General features: G+C 36.8%; 1 protein-coding gene across 11 annotated transcripts in view; it reads right to left on the bottom strand.

Moving 5' to 3' along the window:
* Window positions 1-20,345, bottom strand: part of PIGN (phosphatidylinositol glycan anchor biosynthesis class N) — a 143,264-nt gene that overhangs the window by 70,086 nt on the left and 52,833 nt on the right. For all 11 annotated transcript variants that reach the window (XM_035271293.3, XM_035271286.3, XM_078348254.1 and 8 more), the window contains one exon: window positions 1,098-1,176. In XM_035271293.3, the coding sequence (XP_035127184.3) occupies window positions 1,098-1,176 (79 nt within the window). The remainder of the gene's footprint in view (window positions 1-1,097; window positions 1,177-20,345) is intronic.

Consider the following 20,345-nt stretch of genomic DNA (forward strand, 5'->3'; position numbering starts at 1 on the left):
TGAAAGTATAAGAAAGATTTGGAATAAAATAAATCTTTTAATCTAAATAAGAAAGAACATTTTAAACGTAAACTATATGTGTTTGTGGAAATGATCTTCAGATAACTCATGAAAGAAATGAAGGCTCTCTAATATAGGTCCCAAACGATGATAATGGCCATATTTATATTTTTTACTTTCTCATACGAGATTACCTATAAAACATCATTAAGTAGCTTAATATTTTACAGGAGAAAAATAGCTTAGCATTTTAAAACCATTGGGAAAAAAAAGCATTAGAAATGCACGGACTGGCAATTATTTAGGCAACTTTAGAAATGAAAACATAATTCTTTTCTACTTTAAAATTAAATAACCATTTAACAAAGAAAAATTAATGAAAAATATAGTGGGAAAGGAGTTTGGAAGAGTCAAAGCTTCAACATGAATCATTAGACTTTTAATAATGTATAGATAATTCTAAGTGGCAAGCATATAGTGTTCTAAAATACTACACATAAGTAGGGTGAGAGAAACTTGGCATATATTTCTCAATTTAAAAAATGGTAGTAGATCATTTCTAATACTAAACTAAAAAAAAATTGGGCTGGGCACAGTGGCTCACACCTGTAATCCCAGTACTTTGGGAGGCCAAGGCAAGTGGATCACCTGAGGTCAGGAGTTCGAGATAAGCCTGGCCAATATGGAAAAACCTACTAAAAACCTCTGCTAAAAATACGAAAATTAGCCAGGTGTCACAGTGCATGCCTGTAATCCCAGCTACTTGGGAGGCTGAGGCAGGAGAATCACTTAAACCCCAGAGGTGGAGGCTGCAGTGAGCCTAGATTGTACCACTATACTCAGTCCGGGCAACAGAGTGAGATTCCATTAAAAAAATAGTAAGAATAAATAAATAAATAAAAATTTACCCATAACATTAGCTAAAATAAGAGAGATATGTCCATTGCTAAAACAGCTACTCAGGTAATGCAATTCTTCCTTGAGGGCTCAAGAAAGCTCCCTGGCCTGCTTGCTCTGACCTCCATTGCCATACTTTTCTCCTCCCCATCCCCACAATGATAATCAGCTACTGATGTCTATAAGGCTAGTATACTTACTGCTTCGTCAAACTTTCTGTCTTTTATATAAGATCTTGCTTTTCTTAAAATGTCAAACTGTTTGGAATCAGAAAGTGACCTACAAAAAAAAGAATAGGTTTAAAGGGTTTCCTCATTCCACCTGTATATTTCTCTTTTGTTCCTTAATTTCCAAAAAAAAAAGGACTGTGAAAATTGCAGAACAATAAACAAAACAAAAATCAAAGAAAAAAATCTGAATTGTATTGCTGTTGGTTCTCTGAAGTCTTCCAAGAAATAGCTTATGGATAAATTTGGTTTTCTTGACTCAGAGTTTCAAATGCCAAACTACATTTATGAAAATCATATAACCCATCATTCTGAAGAAATGTAATACTCCGGCTAACAAAGAAATTCTGATTAAATCAAAGTAATTAATAGAACACCAAACGTATGGCATAAGTTCCACCACTCAGTTGTCCTGTGCTCATGGCAGACTTCAAATAATTGAGTACAGATCCGTCAATGTACTTTTAATCCCTGAGCCAAAGAGGGCCTGAGAATTCTCATTATCAAAGAGCTCCAGGCAGAGCCTAACCAACAATGGAAGTTAGTGAATAATTTGAACCTATTTGCCATTTTTATGCTATACTATATACCTTCTTGGTTCCTCTTTCATTTCTCTTTCCACCATTTTCCTGTCCTATTTTACCAAAGTAGAAACTTTAAATGAACAAGAGAAATACTCCTTTAAAAAAACTGCATAACCTGAAACTATATAAAGGCATTAAGTTTATGGAATGTAGAAATTGAGGAAATATAACCCAAATTTAATTACCTTAATGAAATATATTAATACATTCACATTCAAATTTGAATTTATGCTCCTCGACCAAAACCTACATACCTAAAGTGAATGTCTTTACATTTTAAAAATGCATAAAAAGTTATTTAAGGCTATATTAGATTGGATCACATGAAATTGATGCTTTCCTATGTCAAAAATTACTAAATTAAATATTGGCAATTGCACATGGGTCGACATAATATAATCACTTACCTTCTTTCTACTTGGCTCCAGCAGTCTCTGAAGAGACAGGAGTGAGACTTGTACAAAGTAAATCTTTTAAACAGTAATTATTAATTTGGGAGCAGGGAAAGTCAGAGAGACTTCTTTCAGAATCTGAAACTCTTGTCTAGAAAATGCACATAATCCAAAATCTAAAATATAATTTCAGAAATAGAGTTCTATGGGATACTCTGATTAAGCATCTGTGCTTTGGCTCACACTTGTAGTACCAACACTTTAGGGGACCGAGGTAGGAGGATCACTGAAGGCCAGGAGTTCAAGACCAGCCTGGGCAACAAAGCAAGACCTCGATTTTACAAAAAATAAAAAAACAGTCTGTGCCTACTCTGATTGCTCACAGATATTCCAACTCAGGGCAACCCAGTCACTGGGTTCTCATGTTACAGACTGCAGGAAAATTCCCCACCACTGGACTCACGGGGATATGGAGGGAAAAGGTTCCAGGAGGCAAAAAGACACGAAAGAAAAACAAGTTACTTAAAATGTTGCTTTGATCCGATGTTCTGTCCCTACAGGCACCAGACATTTTGAAGTGTCTTCCCAGAAGCCTTAGCAAAGGAATTGCTGTGCTAAAGGGCACAGGCATTTTTTGGAAGGCTGTATCAAAGTTGAATTTCCCAAATTTCCATATAAACTTTCTAGTTGACCTCCTTGCTCCTGTTCTGACCCACTCAGCTTCCCAAAATAGTGATTGTATCCTCTCACTTACAATTGATATGGGCATCTCATTGTCTGCTTCATCAATTCTAATCTTCTTGGACTAGTTATGACCCTCATGCTATTTCACTTAATTTCCCATTATCACAAATGTGTACCCTCAGCTGCATTATAGTGAAACTCTTCAAGCTTCACCTATCTGGTATCATAAAGATCTTCCCCTCTTTGGTTTCTATGAAAATCAAATATTCATCATCCTTTAAGGTCCACTCCAAATCTCACCTCACATCATTAGCACTTTAGTTAGTGGTCTAATGATCAGTTTATTTCTCTTCAATTAAATTTTAACCTCCATGTGGGCCAAGATAATGTCTTATATTCCATTAACATCCATAATAATACTTAGCTAAGTGCTAAAGCACATAAAAATGAATCAATAAATCTTGATTACAATGCTATCAAAATACTGCAGACCTAAAAAATGGAAGAAAAATAAGAGAATAACATACATTGCCATTTGTAATGTACCTAAAATTTAAATAAAAAGAAGGAAAAAATGTTTGAAGTTAAATTACTTAAGCTAATTTAACAGACATTCTGTTAAGTGAAGTCTTATGAAGAATAAGATAAGAAAACATTCTTAAAAAGAAATATTGACACTATAAATTATGCTATGTTATATTGGAAGTACTAAGGTAAAGAAACAGGAGTGAGGGTTATTTATAATTTTTCCTAAATGCACTATTTATAAACCTTGGGACACACCAAAGGTAAACATATTAAAGATTTGCAATACATCTGGAATTCACCAAAATGTTCTGTAAAAGCCTCACTATACCACCATGACATCAAAGACACTCATATACTTGTCCCCCAATGTAATTTGTAGTTTTAGCTTTCTACCAAACTGAGAGGGGATATAAAGTATATTTTCTTGGTATCACATACTTTAAACATAAGGTGATTTTGTAAGAAATATAAAGTCTAGAATACAGAGTACAATATGTTCAGATTTATGTAAACAAAAAGAAACCCAAATAAAAACAAAATCAAGGGGGTTGGCACAGGATTAACTAAAGAAATGCCATATAGAAATTAAAATGAACAAGGATCAGCATGTATAAATATGGATAAATCCTGAAAACCAAACTGAATAGAAAAAAGAATTGTTTTAAAAGACAGATTTTTAAAATAGGAATTCAAGTGTATTATGCCATTCTATTCCCTACCTCCACAAAAAGAGAATCTAAAGAAACATGGCAAAATGTTGGCTGGGCGTGGTGGCTCATGCGTGTAATCCCAGCACTTGGGAGGCCAAGGTAGGCAATTACCAGAAGTCAGGCATTCGAAACTAGCTTGACCAACATGGAGAAACCCATCTCTACTAAAAGCACAAAATTAGCCTGGCGTGGTGATGCATGCCTATAATTCCAGCTACTCAGGAAGCTGAAGCAAGAGAATAGCTTGAAGCCAGGAGGTGGAGGTTGCAGTGAGCCGAGATCGTGCCCCTGCACTCCAGACTGGGCAACAGTGAAACTCCAACTCAAAAAAAAAAAAAAAAAATTTAAGATATAAGGTAAAATGTTAACATTTCCTTAAACCTGAGTGGTGGGTACAATAATTTTTATTATATTCCTTTTTCTTTTCATCATGTTTAAAATATCTTATAAATAAAACTTAAAATATGTTAACAAGGATATACATATATAATATATATATATGTATACATGATATATATGGACAGATGCATAATAAACTGCAACTTTGCCTCCAAAGAAGAAGACTGTAAGATTGGAACACAGGAGGAAAAGTGACTTTTTATTATTGTTTATATAAATAATATTGAGTGCATGCATTACTTGTTCATTAACATTTTTAAATAAAATGATTAAAACACTAAGATTTAACCATAGCTTTTGGTTATGCCAGGGAAGATTTGGGCATACCAATGCTCCCACCAAGAACAACTAGAAAGCCTAATACAATACATTTAAAGGTACAAACCCATCAAGTAACGAAAGGCTAAGATCCTAGAGAGAAGGAAACCACAGGGAAGTAATCCAAGTCTACGAACTTCAACTGAGGGAATCTACCATTCTTATTCTTGGCACAAAGCAAAAAGGCTGTGAATTTGGGGATATAGCTACTGCCAGGAAATAGGGAATCCAAGAGCCTTTGGCAATCTTGTATGACTGGAGAGATAAAAACTAAAGCTTTTAGCTGCCAATGCAGCCAGAACTTGAGAACCTAAAAAGAAAGAAAAATAAGAAAGTAATATACATTTTCACTGTGGTTTTTTTTTTTTTAAAAAGAAATGTTAAAAGTGCATCTGGAATTTAAAACTAATTTAACATGTATTCTGAGGTGAAATCTTAAGAAAAATGAGAAAAAGCGCTTGCATAAGAAACAAATATTATATTATACTATATTATTTGGAGAATTCAGGTAAAGAAACAAGGGCCAAGTCTTGGTGAGAAAAAAGGTAAGCCTGATACTCATTTGTGCAGAACAAGAGGACAAGCAGCTAAGAAGAATGCCCCTGAAAAGCAAACAGAAGTTTTGGTAGCTTCGAGATGTACAAGAGATAAATATTGGCATTCAGTAACCATCAGAGAAGAAAGGTTCCAGATAACACAAGGTCTGTATTGGGACCCCCGAGATGCTATACTCTAAAAACAAAGATCAAAGGAGGTTTAAAATTGTAGCACAGCCTTGAGTCAGCCACTACTCTCTGTGGCCATCAGAAGATAAGGTAAAATCTCTATGATGAAAAATGAGAGCTTCTAAAGCTTTTAATATATAAAGATAAGCATTCATTTAAAAACTATCATACTTAAGAAACAAGACCAACTAACAAAAAAAGAATGGAAACAAACTCACAAATGATTTGGTTATTGGTATTATCGGGTACAGATGCTAAATAATTATAGTTAATATGTCAAGAAGAAAATTGTATCAAATAACAGAATCTATTTTTTTAAATAATCAAAATGGAAGTTCTAAAGTTTAAAAACATGTAACAACTGAAATTAAGAACTCAATAACAGCAATCTAGACATAGCAAAAGAGAAATCTGGTGTAGTTGATGACAGAATCAGTAGAAAATATCTTGCCTGGGCCGAACATGGCAGCTCATGTCTGTAATCCCAGCAATTTGGAAGGTCAAGGTGAGTGGATCACTTGAAGTCAGGAGTTCGAGACCAGTCTAGCCAACATGGTAAAACCCAGTCTCTATCAAAAGTACAAAAATGAGCTGGGTGTGGTGGTGCATACCTGTAATCTCAGCTACTCAGGAGGCTGAGGCAGGAGAATCAATTGAATCTGAGAGGAAGGGGGTGCAGTGAGCTGAGATTATGCCATTGCACTCCAGCCTGGGCAACAGAGTGAGACTCTGCCTCAAACATAGAATAAAATAAATAAAAAAGAGAAGAAAAAAATATCTTGCCTGAAGCTTGAAGAAAAAAAGACAGAAAAATATTAAAAAGATTATACAAGTAGATATGCAAGTCATGATAAAACAGGTCTAATATGAATGTAATTGGAATCCCAGAAAGGGAGAGAGGGAGAGATGGAATATGGCAGAAGCAATATCTGATAAGATAAAGGCCAAGAACTTTACAAAACTAATGAAAGATACTAATCCACAAATTTAAGAACATCTACAAACCCCAAGCAGAATAACTACAAAGAAAACCGTGCATATGGACAGGGTAGTAAAACTGCTGAAAACTAGTCAAAGAGAAAATCTTAAAAGCACCTGGGGGAAGGGGAAGGGAAAGGAGAAGAGGAAGACAAATTGCTTTCCAACAAATGACAATAAAACAGTTGGTTACTGAACAGAACATATGGAATGACATCCTTAAGCTCCTCCAAGAAAATAACCTACTAGAATTCCACACCCAGTGAAAAGATGTTTCAAAAGTAAAGGTACAATAATAAATTTCCAGACAAATAAAAACAGAAAAATATCTTTCATTGGCAAATGCCCTTGAAAGGAAATGACATAGCCTGGATGAGAAATACAGAAACGTGGAAAGAAATGCAGAGCAAAAGACACAGTGAATATATGAGTAAATCTAAATAAATGTTGATAATACAAGGGAATAATAGATTGAAATGTAACAATACACTTATACTTGAAATATATACTAACAATGACTTTAAAGGTATTAAAGTAAGTTATTTAAAGTATTCTAAAATTCTAGCAATGACTGGGAAGGGGCAGAGTACTAATTTACATTAATTTAATTTATATTAAACTAATAATGAGCACAAAATGCTTGTTACAATATTTAACATAACCACTAAAAGAATTTATAAATAACAAGCCAATATGTGGAAAGGGGAGGGCTGGAAAATTTAAATAATTTAAAATAGTTAATTAATCCCCCCCCCAAAAAAAAAAAAAACAGAAAAAGGAACATAAAACAGATTGGTAAATGGAAAACAAAACCCAAAAATAGCAATTATCATAGTAAGTATAAATGGTCAGAAAACACCAACTTAAAGAAAAAAACTAGAATACTGGATTTAAAAAAAAATGTTCATTATGTGCTACTTACAGAAGACATACATTAAATATTAGAACATCAAAATGTTAAAAGTGAAAGAATATGAGAAAAGACCTAACACACAAATACAAAGAATGCAGCCATCATTATACTAATATCAGTCAAGGCATTGACTTTAAGGCAAAAGTCTTTTTTTTTTAATTGCATTTTAGGTTTGGGGGTACATGTGAAGAACATGTAAGATTGTTGCATAGGTACACACATGGCAGTGTGATTTGCTGCCTTTCTGCCCATCACCTATATCTGGCATTTCTCCCCATGATATCTCTCCCCAACTCCCCACCCCCCACTGTCCCTCCCCTATTCCCCCCAACAGACCCCAGTGTGTGATGCTCCCCTCCCTGTGTCCATGTGTTCTCATTGTTCAACACCCACCTATGAGTGAGAACACGTGGTGTTTGATTTTCTGTTCTTGTGTCAGTTTGCTGAGAATGATGGTTTCCAGGTTCATCCATGTCCCTACAAAGGACATGAACTCGTTGTGTTTGATTGCTGCATAATATTCCATGGTGTATATGTGCCACATTTTCCCTGTCCAGTCTATCATCGATGGGCATTTGGGTTGATTCCAGGTCTTTGCTATTGTAAACAGTGCTGCAATGAACATTCATTTGCATGTGTCCTTATACTAGAATGATTTATAATCCTTTGGATATATACCCAGTAATGGGATTGCTGGGTCAAACGGAATTTCTATTTCCAGGTCCTTGAGGAATCGTGACACTGTCTTCCACAATGGTTGAACTAATTTACATTCCCACCAATAGTATAAAGTATTTCTATTTCTCCACATCTTCTCCAGCATCTGTTGTCTCCAGATTTTTAAATGATCGCCATTCTAACTGGCGTGAGATTGTATCTCAATGTAGTTTTGATTTGCATTTCTCTAATGACCAGTGATGATGAGCATTTTTTCATATGTTTGTTGGCCTTACATACGTCTTCTTTTGTAAAGTATCTGTTCATAACCTTCACCCACTTTTGAATGGGCGTGTTTGTTTTTTTCTTGTAAATCTGTTTGAGTTCTTTGTAAATTCTGGATATCAGCCCTTTGTCAGATGGGTAGACTACAAAAATTTTTTCCCATTCTGTTGGTTGCCGATTCACTCTAATGATTGTTTCTTTTGCTGTGCAGAAGCTGTGGAGTTTGATTAGATCCCATTTGTCTATTTTGGCTTTTGTTGCCAATGCTTTTGGTGTTTTGGTCATGAAGTCCTTGTCCTATGTCCTGAATGGTTTTGCCTAGATTTTCTTTGAGGGATTTTATGGTGTTAGGTCATATGTTTAAGTCTTTAAACCATCTGGAGTTAATTTTAGTGTAAGGTATCAGGAAGGGGTCCAGTTTCTGCTTTCTGCACATGGCTAGCCAGTTTTCTCAACACCATTTATTAAACAGGGAATCCTTTTCCCATTGCTTGTTTTTGTCAGGTTTGTCAAAGATTGGATGACTGCAGATGTGTTGTGTTGCCTCCAAGGCCTCTGTTCTATTCCATTGGTCTATATCTCCATTTTGGTACCAGTACCATGCTGTTTTGATTACTGTAGCCTTGTAGTATAGCTTGAAGTTCGGTAGTGTGATGGCTCCCGCTTTCTTTTTGCTTAGAATTGACTTGGCTATGCGGGCTCTCTTTTGGTTCCGTAAGAAGTTTAAGGTGGTTTTTTCCAGTTCTGTGAAGAAGGTCATTGGTAGCTTGATGGGGATAGCGTTGAATCTACAAATTACTTTGGGCAGTATGGCCATTTTCATGATAGTGATTCTTCCTAACCATGAGCATGGAATGTTTCTCCATCTGTTTGCGTCCTCTTATTTCCTTGAGCAGTGGTTTGCAGCTCTCCTTGAAGCTGTCCTTTACATTCTTTGTTAGTTGTATTCCTAGGAATTTTATTCTCTTTGTAGCAATTGTGAATGGCAGTTCGTTCTTGATTTGGCTCTCTTTAAGTCTGTTGCTGGTGTATAGGAATGCTAGTGATTTCTGCACATTGATTTTGTATCTTGAGACTTTGCTGAAGTTGCTTATCAGTTTAAGGAAATTTTGGGCTGAGACAATGGGGACTTCTAAATATACAATCATGTCATCTGTAAAATTTGACTTCCTCCTTTCCTAACTTAGTATCCTTTATTTCTTTTTCTTGCCTGAGTGCTCTGGCTAGAACTTCCAATACTATATTGAATAGGAGTGGTGAGAGAGGGCACCTACTGCCAGATTTCAAAGGGAATGCTTCCAGTTTTTGCCCATTCAGTATTATATTGGCTGTGGGTTTGTTGTAAATAGCTTTTATTATTTTGAGATACACTCCGTCGATACCCAGTTTGTTGAGAGTTTTTAGCATAAAGGGCTGCTGAATTTTGTTGAAGGCCTTCTCTGCATCTATTGAGATAATCATGTGGCTTTTATCTTTGGTTCTGTTTATGTGGTGAATTAACGTTTATAGACTTGCATATGTTGAACCAGCCCTGCATCACCAGGATGAAGCCTACCTGATGGTGATGGATAAGCTTTTTCGTGTGCTGTTGCAATCAGTTTGCCAGTATTTTATTGAAGATGTTTGCATCTATGTTCATCATGGATATTGGCCCAAAGTTTTCTTGTTGAGTCACTGCTGAGTTTTGGTATCAGGATGATGTTGGTCTCATAAAATGATTTGGGGAGGACTCCCTCTTTTTGGATTGTTTGGAATAGTTTTAGAAGGAGTGGTACCAGCTCCTCTTTGTATGTCTGGTAGAATTTGGCTGTGAACCCATCTGGACCTGGGCTTTTTTTCATTGGTAGGCTACTAATTGCTGCCTCAACTTCAGCCCTTGATATTGGTCTATTCAGGGTTTCAACTTCTTCCTGGTTTAGGCTTGGGAGGGTGCAAGATTCCAGGAATTTATCCATTTCTTCCAGGTTTACTGGTTTGTGTGCATAGAGTTGTTTAAAGTAATCTCTGGTGGTGGTTTGTATTTCTGTGGAATCTGTGGTGATATCCCCTTTATCGTTTTTTATTGCATCTATTTGATTATTCTCAGTTTCCTTTTTTATTAATCTGGCTAGTGGTCTGTCTATTTTGTTGATCTTTTTGAAAAACCAGCTCCTGAATTTATTGATTTTTTTGAAGGGTTTTTTGTGTCTTTATATCCTCCAGTTCTGCTCTTATCTTAGTTATTCCTTGTCTTCTGCTAGGTTTTGATTTTTTTGATCTTGCTCCTCTAGCTCTTTCAATTTTGATGATAGGGTGTCAATTTTAGATCTTTCCTTGTTTCTCATGTGGGCATTTATTGCTATAAATTTTCCTCTAGACACTGCTTTAAATGTGTCCCAGAGATTCTGGTACATTGTTGTGTCTTTGTTCTCCTTGGTTTCAAAGAACATCTTTATTTCTGTCTTCATTTTATTGTTTATCCAGTCAACATTCAAGAGCCATGTTCATTTTCCATGAAGTTTTGTGGTTCCGAGTTACTTTCTGAATTCTGAAGAGCCAGTTGTTCAGTTTGCATGAAGTTATGTGGTTCTGAGTTAGTTTCTGAATTCTGAGTTCTAATCTGATTGCACTGTGTTCTGAGAGACTGTTTGTTATGATTGCCATTCTTTTGCATTTGCAGAGGAGTGATGTACTTCCAATTCCATGGTCAATTTTAGAGTAGATGTGGTGTGATGCTGAGAAAAATGTATATTCTGTGGATTTGGGATGGAGAGCTCTGTAAATGTCTATTAGGTTTGCTTGATCCAGGTCTGAGTTCAAGTCCTGGATATCCTTGTTAATTTTCTGTCTCATTGATCTGTGTAATATTGACAGTGGAGTGTGAAAGTCTCCCACTATTATTGTGTGAGAGTCTAAGTCTCTTTGTAGGTCATTAAGGACTTGCTTTATGCATCTGGGTGCTCCTGTACTGGGCACGTATATATTTAGGATCATTAGCTCTTCTTGTTGCATGGATCCTTTTACCATTATGTAATGCCCTTCTTTGTCACTTTTGATCTTTGTTGGTTTAAAGTCTATTTTATCAGAGACTAGGATTGCACCTCCTGCTTATTTTTGCTCTCCATTTGCTTGGTAGGTCTTCCTCCATCCTTTCATTTTGAGCCTACATGTATCCTCGCATGTGAGATGGCTTTCCTGGATACAGTACACCAATGGGTTTTGACTTTTTATCCAATTTACAAGTCTGTGTCTTTTGATTGGGGCATTTAGCCCATTTACATTTAAGGTTAATATTGTTATGTGTAAATTTGATCCTGCCACATTGATGCTAGCAGTTGTTTTGCCCATCAGTTGATGCAGTTTATTCATTGTGTCAATGCTCTTTACCATTTGGTATGTTTTTGGAGTGGCTGGTTCCTTTCTATGTTTAGTGCTTCTTTCAGGAGCTCTTGTAAAGCAGGCCTGATGGTGATGAAATCCCTGAGCAATTGCTTGTTCATAAAGGATTTTATTTCTCCTTCACTTATGAAGCTTAGTATGGCTGGATATGAAATTCTAGGTTGAAAGTTCTTTTCTTTAAGGATGATGAATATTGGCCCCCACTCTCTTCTGGCTTGTAGGATTTCTGCTGAGAAATTTGCTGTGAGTCTGATGGGCTTCCCTTTGTGAGTAACCCAACCTTTCTCTCTGGCTGCCCTTAGCACTTTTTCCTTCATTTCAACCCTGGTGAATCTGACAGTTATGTGCCTTGGGGTTGCTCTTCTTGAGGAGTATCTTTATGGTGTTCTCTGTATTTCCTGGACTTGAATGTTGGCCTGCCTTTCTAGGTTGGGGAAGTTCTGGATAATATCCTGAAGAGTGTTTTCCAGCTTAGATTCATTCTCTCCGTCACATTCAGGTACACCTATCAAATGTAGATTAGGTCTTTTCACATAATCCCATATTTCTTGGAGGCTTTGTTCATTTCTTTTTACTTTTTTTCTCTAATCTTGCCTTCTCATTTTATTTCATTGAGTTGATCTTCAATCTCTGATATCCTTTTTTCTGCTTGGTTGATTCAGCTATTGAAACTTGTGTATGCTTCACAAAGTTCTTGTGTTGTGTTTTGCAACTCCATCAATTCATTTATATTCCTCTCTAAGCTGTTTATTCTCATTAGCATTTCATCAAACCTTTTTTCAAGATTCTTAGTTTCTTTGCGTTGGGTTAGAACATGATCTTTTAGCTCAGAGAAGTTTGCTATTACCCACCTCTGAAGCTTCTTTCTGTAAATTCATCAGACTCATTCTCCATCCAGCCTTGTTCCCTTGCTGGCAAGGAGTTGTGATCCCTTGGAGGAGAGGCGTTCTGGTTTTGGGTGTTTTCATCCTTTTTGCACTGGTTTCTTCCCATCTTTGTAGATTTATCTACCTGTGGTCTTTGTGGTTGGTGACTTTCAGATGGGATCTCCCAGTGGACGTCCTTTTTGTTGCTGATGAAGTTACTTCTTTCTCTTTCTTAGTTTTCCTTCTAATAGTCAGGGCCTCCTGCCTTAGGACTCCTGGAGGTCCACTCTAGACCCTGCTTGCCTGGGGATCACTAGCAGTGGCTGCAGAATAGAAAGGGTTACTGCCAGTTTCTTATTCTGTTATCTTTGTCCCAGAAGGATATCCGTGAGATGTCAGCCTGAGCTCTGCTGTATGAAGTGTCTCTTTGGTTACACAGGGGTTGGGGAGCTGCTTGAGGAGACAATCTGTCCCTTGTAGGAGCTCAAATGCTGAGCTGTAAGCTCCGTTGTTCTGTTCAGAGCTGCTGAGCAGGTACATTTAAGTCTGCTGCAGTGGAAGTCATAACTGCCTTTTTTTCCCAGGTGCTCTGTCCCAGGAAGGTGGGGCTTTATTTATAAATTCCTGTCATTCTGCTGCCTTTTTTCAGAGACGCCTTGCCTAGTGAGGAGGTTGCCTAGTTAGAGTCTGCCAGCAGAGGCGTTGCTGAGCTGCCGTGGACTCTGCCTAGCTGCTGTGTAAACTTCCTTGCGGTTTTGTTTATAGGGGTATAGTCTGAACTGCCTCGGTAATGGTGGTCTGCCTCAGTAATGGCAAACTGCCCAGTAGTGGCAGACTGCTCAGTAGTGGCGGACTGCCTCGGTAATGGTGGACACCCTTCCCCTCACAGAGTTGGATCGTCCCAGATCCAGCTTTGCTTGCTGTGAAACTCTCAATCCAGAGCGTTTCAGATTGCTGGTCTTTGTGGGGGTGGGATGAGCTGAGCCAGATCACCTGGCTCCCTGCTTCAGCCCCCTTTTTTTCAGTTGAACAAGTGACTCTGTCTCCCAGGCATTCCAGTTGCCAGCTGAAACAGCGCCTGGATTTGTGTGAGTTTTTGTGCGGAGACTCACTGCACCAGCTGAAACAACCATGCTGGAGACTCGTGGCACTTTTCTGCCCAGGAATCTCCTGGTCTTTGGGCAGGAAAAATTCATTTGGAAATGCGGTGATCACTCGCCCTCTGTGTTTTCGCTGGGAATTGAAATCCAGAGCTGTTCCTATTTGGCCACCTTGGATCGTCCACTGTCTCAGGTTTATAATTTAAAGTTGTGCTTCACACAACTCACAGGTACCTGTGAATGCTATGTGTAAAATGCAAACCTGACCATGCCTTAAAACACACTACTTTGAGGACAAAGAACAAATGCTGAACCTGCCAATGAGGAGAGATCTGGCCCCTGCCTATTGCTCTCTTTTGCTCTTCCTGCAATTCTTCAAATGCCAGATATCATATGCCTTAGGGCTTTCTCTAACATGCTTTGAAATTTTGTTGTGTTTCCTTTCAATGTGTGTGCATGGGAAAACAGGCAAAATTTATTTTACATTTTGCCTATTTTTCTTTGCTAAAAAACTTTGTGTCTCTTTATGTGCCTTTATGTAAACCTATTTCAGAAAAGTGTAAATTACAGAAATGCTTCTCTTATAAAAAATACTTTTCTCATCAAAAAATGTAATTATCTGTAATAATGAAATACAAAAAAGAATGAGTAAAAAATAAAAATTGCTGCCAGAACACATCTTACTAACATTAGCATTTTTGGTTAAATTCCCTTTACACACACACATACACACACACACACACATACAATTTTTAATGTAGTTGTAATCATACCAAATGTGTAACTTCATAAGTTGCATTTCATTTATGATTATATTATAAACATTATTCAAAGACATATTAGTACCTGAAATCAGAAAAAATGTTTAATGGTTGCATAGTCCATCTAGTAGACATATTATTATTGTTCAACTACATGGTTTTCCTTATTTTTTGATTAGAAGCAATCCTAGGATGAATAATACCTTGGGGCAAAGACTTTTTCACATTCACATCCTGAAGTTCTATATCAAATGATAAAATTGCTTGGTTCAATATTTTAAATACTTTAAGGTTCTCAATTGTATGGAATTTACTCTCCAAAAGACTAATTATATACATGTATACTACCAACAGCAATTTGTATCCATTTAGCAACATAATCATATAAAAATCTTTTTTGCTGATTTCAAAAGTGGAAAAAAGTATTTCTAACTGGAAGTTGTTTTTCTTCGATAAATACTAAGGTTGTGTTTGAAATTAAGTCTTGCTTTAAAATGGGATGTTAAATAAAGCTATAAAAGTAAAATATTCCTAAACATTTTTAAATAGGGTGAACTCACCTTTCTGGGATAGTCATAAATGTTATAACCTGCATTCCTATAATGGTATAATGACCTTCATTCTTAAAGTCTTAAAATGGGGAAATCATTCTTTAAAATAAAGGCTTACTCAAATCTCCATAAGCCAAAGATGACAGATAAATTAATCTCTATACAATTACATAATAGAATAATAAACTAGTGGTGCTTATAAATGCTCCCTAGTGAGATATTAATGTCTCTTGAGTACACTTGAGAAATCAGTGTTTTCATGACATCATACAATACTCACAAAGAATAATTTGGAAAATGTTAATAACAACTCTGAAATACAATAAAGTTATAAGTTTTCTGACTTACTAGCTGGTGATTCCTAGAACACATCAAAGGTTTTAATAACTCAATTTTATAACAATTTGCAATTAAAACAGCATGAGGAAAAAATCTGAAAACCAGACTATCTGGATCAGTCAACATATTTGTTTTTCACCCATGCAGTTTCTATTTTTATTAACAAACCAAAGCAGTTTCAAAAATATTATGATATATACCACAAAATACCATAAGACTTCACTCTGTTCATCCTAAGAAGATTCTTTCAACATATATAAAATTTAAATAATGATTAATTGAGGGATCTGTGGGGATCGCTCCCATGTGAGGTCCCTAGGGAAATGGGCCTTGCCATACAGTGAGCTTGAGCCCGGACACAGATCCCCGGTTAGGGGAGTCGAGCTGAGGGAAAGCAGGAACCGAGAGAGGGACTATGCTATTCAAAATAATTAGAAGACATTACTTTATGGATATGAGGACTTGGGAGGCATTGTGTCCACTTTCGGCTCCTTATGGTTTATTGCTTGATTGTGTTCATTTTGGACCCTTGTTACCTTCATTGTAAAATATTAACTTAAGTATTTACACTTGGTAACTTACTTAGGTAACTTACTGGGTGTAACTGTAACTTGCTTACCTTGTGACTTAACTTAAGTATTTACAATTGTTAAGTACTCACTGGGCGTAACTTACTTGCTGGGTGTAACTTACTTTCCTTGACTTACTGGGCGTAACTTACTTACTGGGCTTAACTTACTTACTGGGCGTAACTTAGTGGGCGTAACTTGCTTACTGTATGTTGATCTGGCGTAAATGACATTAACTTCAGAAAAGTATATAATGGAACATATTGCAAAAATAAAATTGCTGCTTGGACATAGCCTAAGCCAGACCCCCAGACTCCGCTTTTCTTTTTTCTTTCACTTCCGTGCACTCTCTCCCTCAGGTTGAACAAGACATCTACATTGGTGGTCTCGGGGACTCCCGCAGGTTAGTAGCCCCCCAGCAGACGTGCCAGACCCCAACAATTAATTTATCATACTTTCTAGTGATCAATGCATTTTTCTACATTCACCCAAATAAACTAAATATTGACACCACGAATTCATGGTAAACACTATAGTGTTTACAAGCTGACAAGTTTATGTCATTTTTCTAAAATTTTACCACAGAAAATTATGTTACAGGTTCTGAGTGATTTATTAGGCTGGAACAAAAGAACTAGTATAAACTATGATCAAGGAACATACATATCACTGTAATGAAATGCTTATCTGTGCTTAGAAGCTTCATATGAACTTTTTAAAGTCTCTGAATCCCAGTTTCATCATGTATTAAAAATCCATTTTACGAAATGTAAAAATAGGGAAAAACAATATTAGCACTTCTTATGCTTTCTCTCTGTCCTTGCCCAATATTCCAGCCTCTAGGATACTTAACTGAGGGATTTCACCCAGTCTCACCTCATCAATTAACACTAGTATATGGATAATTTCCAAAATCTACATTTAGAGCCCGATTCATGCTCCTGACCCATAGACTCAGATTTCCAATTGTCTGTACAGTACACAGATGATGCTGTTCTACAGAGCTCAAACTCAGCAGATCCACAAGTGAACCTGCCCCTTCTCCTGAGATTCCAGCATCTCTCAAAGCAGGCAATTTCACACTTCTACCTTTCCCCTTTCTCTTACACCTGGCCATTGCTTGGGGCTTAATGATTTAACCTCCATTATATTTTAAATTCCTAACTTCCTTCCATTCTTATCTTATCAATGCTAAAGCAATATTTCTCAAGGAGGACACTGGGCAGGATATATCTTAATCTGGTTAGTGATGGCTTCCGAGCCAGATTGCCTGGGTTCCATTTTAGCTTCAATGTCTACTAATTCTGTTGTTTGGGGAAAGTATCTTTCTGATTCAATTTCCTCATGTGAAAATGGGATTACAGGTGCTCCTCAACTTATGATGAGGCTACGTCCCAAAGAACCCACCATAAGTTGAAAATATCTTAAGTCAAGGTCCATTTAATACACCTAACCTATTGAATATCATAGCTTAACCTAGCCTATCTTACATGTACTCACAATATTTATATCAGGATACAGTTTGACAAAATTATCTAACCAAAGCCTATTTTATAATAAAGTGCTAAATATCTCATGTAATTCACTGAATACAGTAACTGAAGGATGGTTTCTACTGAATGCGGATAGCTTTCACACCATCATAAAGTTAAAAAAGCCTAAGTCAAACCACTGTAGCCAAGGTATCGGTAATAACAGTACCCACCATATAGGGCTGTTGTAAGAATTAAATGAGCTAACAGTGGTAAATTATTTAAAACAGTTCCTTGCATACACTAAGTACATAATAATTGTGAGCAGGTAATCATGAGGAAAGTAATGGTGCAAGACTTCATCATTTGCTTGAACAACTACAACAGTCTTTTTTTTTTTTTTTTTTTTTTTTGAGAAAGGGTATTGTTTATTCACCCAGGCTGGAATGTAGTGGCATGATTGAGGTTCACTGTAACCTTGACCTCCTAAGCTCTAGTGATTCTCCCACATCAGTCTCCTGAGTAGCTGGGACCTATATTCTGTAGCATTTTGCCCAATTATCCAGGCTATACCAAATATATATAACAAGTGGAAGGAAAGGATAGGACTGATGATGGAAATGGCAATTAAAATACATGGAACTATTCTCCCAACAAGAAAATGCATGGGTAATTACACGTGGAAAACATCCCAACAAACATACCAAAAAATCCTCATGGAATTTTCTAACTCTTAGTTTAGGATATTTATCTTCTAAAATATTTTTTATTCCCACTTTTAAAATGTCAAAAACAACTTATAATTCCCATACAAGTTATTCTTGAATTTTAAAATATCATATATAAAACAACTATACATTTTTAAAAAAATACTATTCATGACATTACAACCAAAAACGTAAAATTCCTGAATTTCAAACTTGGGGAAAGGATTTGATTATTTTCTTCCCCTCCTTTCAGACACTTGCTACTGGTGTGGCAAACTGACAGCTTTCAGGGAAATCATCTTTGGAGATGATGAGATTTGCTTGTGGTAAAAAGTATAAACAATGAAATGGCTGGAGGTCAGCCAGGAGGAATGCCAAAAAAACTCCTAAATGATCAGACCGCAGAGCTAGTAACATAATTAAAACCACTGGGCCACAGAGAGTATTTTACATGTAAACAAGGAACTTTAGAACAGATGGGATCCCTAAGAGATCAAGAGGAAAAAGTACCCAACTCCAGAATCACTGCACAGATACAATGTTGGCTCAGGGCATAGCTGGATACTCACATGCAGCCACAGAGATCAAGACAAAAAGAAAAGAAAGGGTAGAAGAGTTCATTTAGGTTGATATGAGAAAAAAATTATCCTTTGTTTTCACATTACCAAAGTGGGCTTTGAGTCATTAAATTATTTTAATAAAATGTTTAAAATATTCATTAAGTTCTATAAGCCCATTATTTCTAGAGGGCTGTAATATTTTATTATTTACATTTGCATCCACTGTCCCTTAGCTAAAATACATTTTCTTTAATATATTTAACATGAAAAATGTAAGGCAAAAAAAAAAAAACTACTGAATTTCTTCTATGTGGCTTTAAAATAAGAAGTCATCATAAAGAAATATTAAAATATAAATATACAAAGATGTTTCATTGGAAATACAGATCTCCCTACTCACTACAAAATTCCTTCCCAAGGACAATCCAAAACAAACATTGGAAAACACTGTCTATCAGCTCTCAACCCCTGGCTTTCTCTCCCCTTGCCTCAAATTCCTTATGCCCTTCTCTCCCTCCCTCAGCAGCATGCTGAGGCCTGCTCACATCTGCTCCCAAGAGCAGATGGTGTACATCTCTTCCCTTTCTCTAGTTGCATCATCCTTGGTAGCTTGCAACTGATGAGGGTAAGCGTATTTATACCACTGAAATTGGCAAAGGCTATTAATGGGAGTTTTCTCCCTCTCAGAGAGCTGAGCCTCTTGCTAGCACATCACTGCCATACTTTTCCACCTTCTTACCTGTCAACAGGTAAAAGTGATGTGCCATACTTTCCCACCTTCTTACCTATCTACAGGTGGGAAAGTAAGTCCACATTCTTACCTGTCTCAGACCCACTGCAGCCCACAGCAATTAGTGTCAAGTTAATGAAGGCTGGTCGTTTGGCTTTTACCACCTCAGAAGTGCGTTGAGCTGAAGACTTCTTGCATCTCTATCTCAGCTGCTCTCTGAGGCATCAACAAATCAAAAGTCCTCTTCTGAACACCACTTTCAATGAAGTTGTCTTGTTTAACTTCCCTACTTCCTATAAATTTGCATCCCTCATCTGTGGGTATGGTGCTCCTCAAGTGTTTTTACAAAAACAAACTGCCACTCACAATACATTGAACTATCCCTTATCATGCTGTATCATTTACTATACTGTCTACATGTTCCCATCAGACTTTGAGTCCAAGGACAGGCACTATGTCTATCTTTCCCAACATCCAGTAGAGTGCCTGGGACACAGTAGGAAAACAACCAATAATGGTTAAGTGAATCAACGAAGCATTGTAGATAATTACTCTGCAATGGCAGAAATAATGACAGATATAAACTATTGATTTATGTTGAGAGTTAAATTGTGTCCCCCAAAAAGATCCTAACTCCTGGTATCTGGGAATGTGGCCTGATTTTGAAATAACGTCTTTGTAGACATCATCAAGCTAACGCACATTAATACCAAATTAGGGTGAATCTTAAATCTAGTGACTGGGGTCCTTGAGAGGGCGATCTGGAGACAGAGACACAAGGAAGACCACATGATGACAGACAGAGAGAGTGGAATGATACAGCTACAAGCCAGGGAAATCAAGGATTGTTTGTAGCCCCCAGAAACTAGGTAGAGGCAAGGGAAGATTCTGCTCTAAAACCTTTGGAGGGAGCATGGTTCTGGTGACACCTTGATTTTGGACTTCTAGCCTTCATTTTGGACTTTATTCTCTAGAACTGTGAAAGAATGTATTTCTGTTATGCTAAGCCATGTAG

The sequence above is a fragment of the Callithrix jacchus genome, chromosome 13 (genome assembly GCF_049354715.1).
Source record: "Callithrix jacchus isolate 240 chromosome 13, calJac240_pri, whole genome shotgun sequence".
NCBI lineage: Eukaryota > Metazoa > Chordata > Mammalia > Primates > Cebidae > Callithrix > Callithrix jacchus.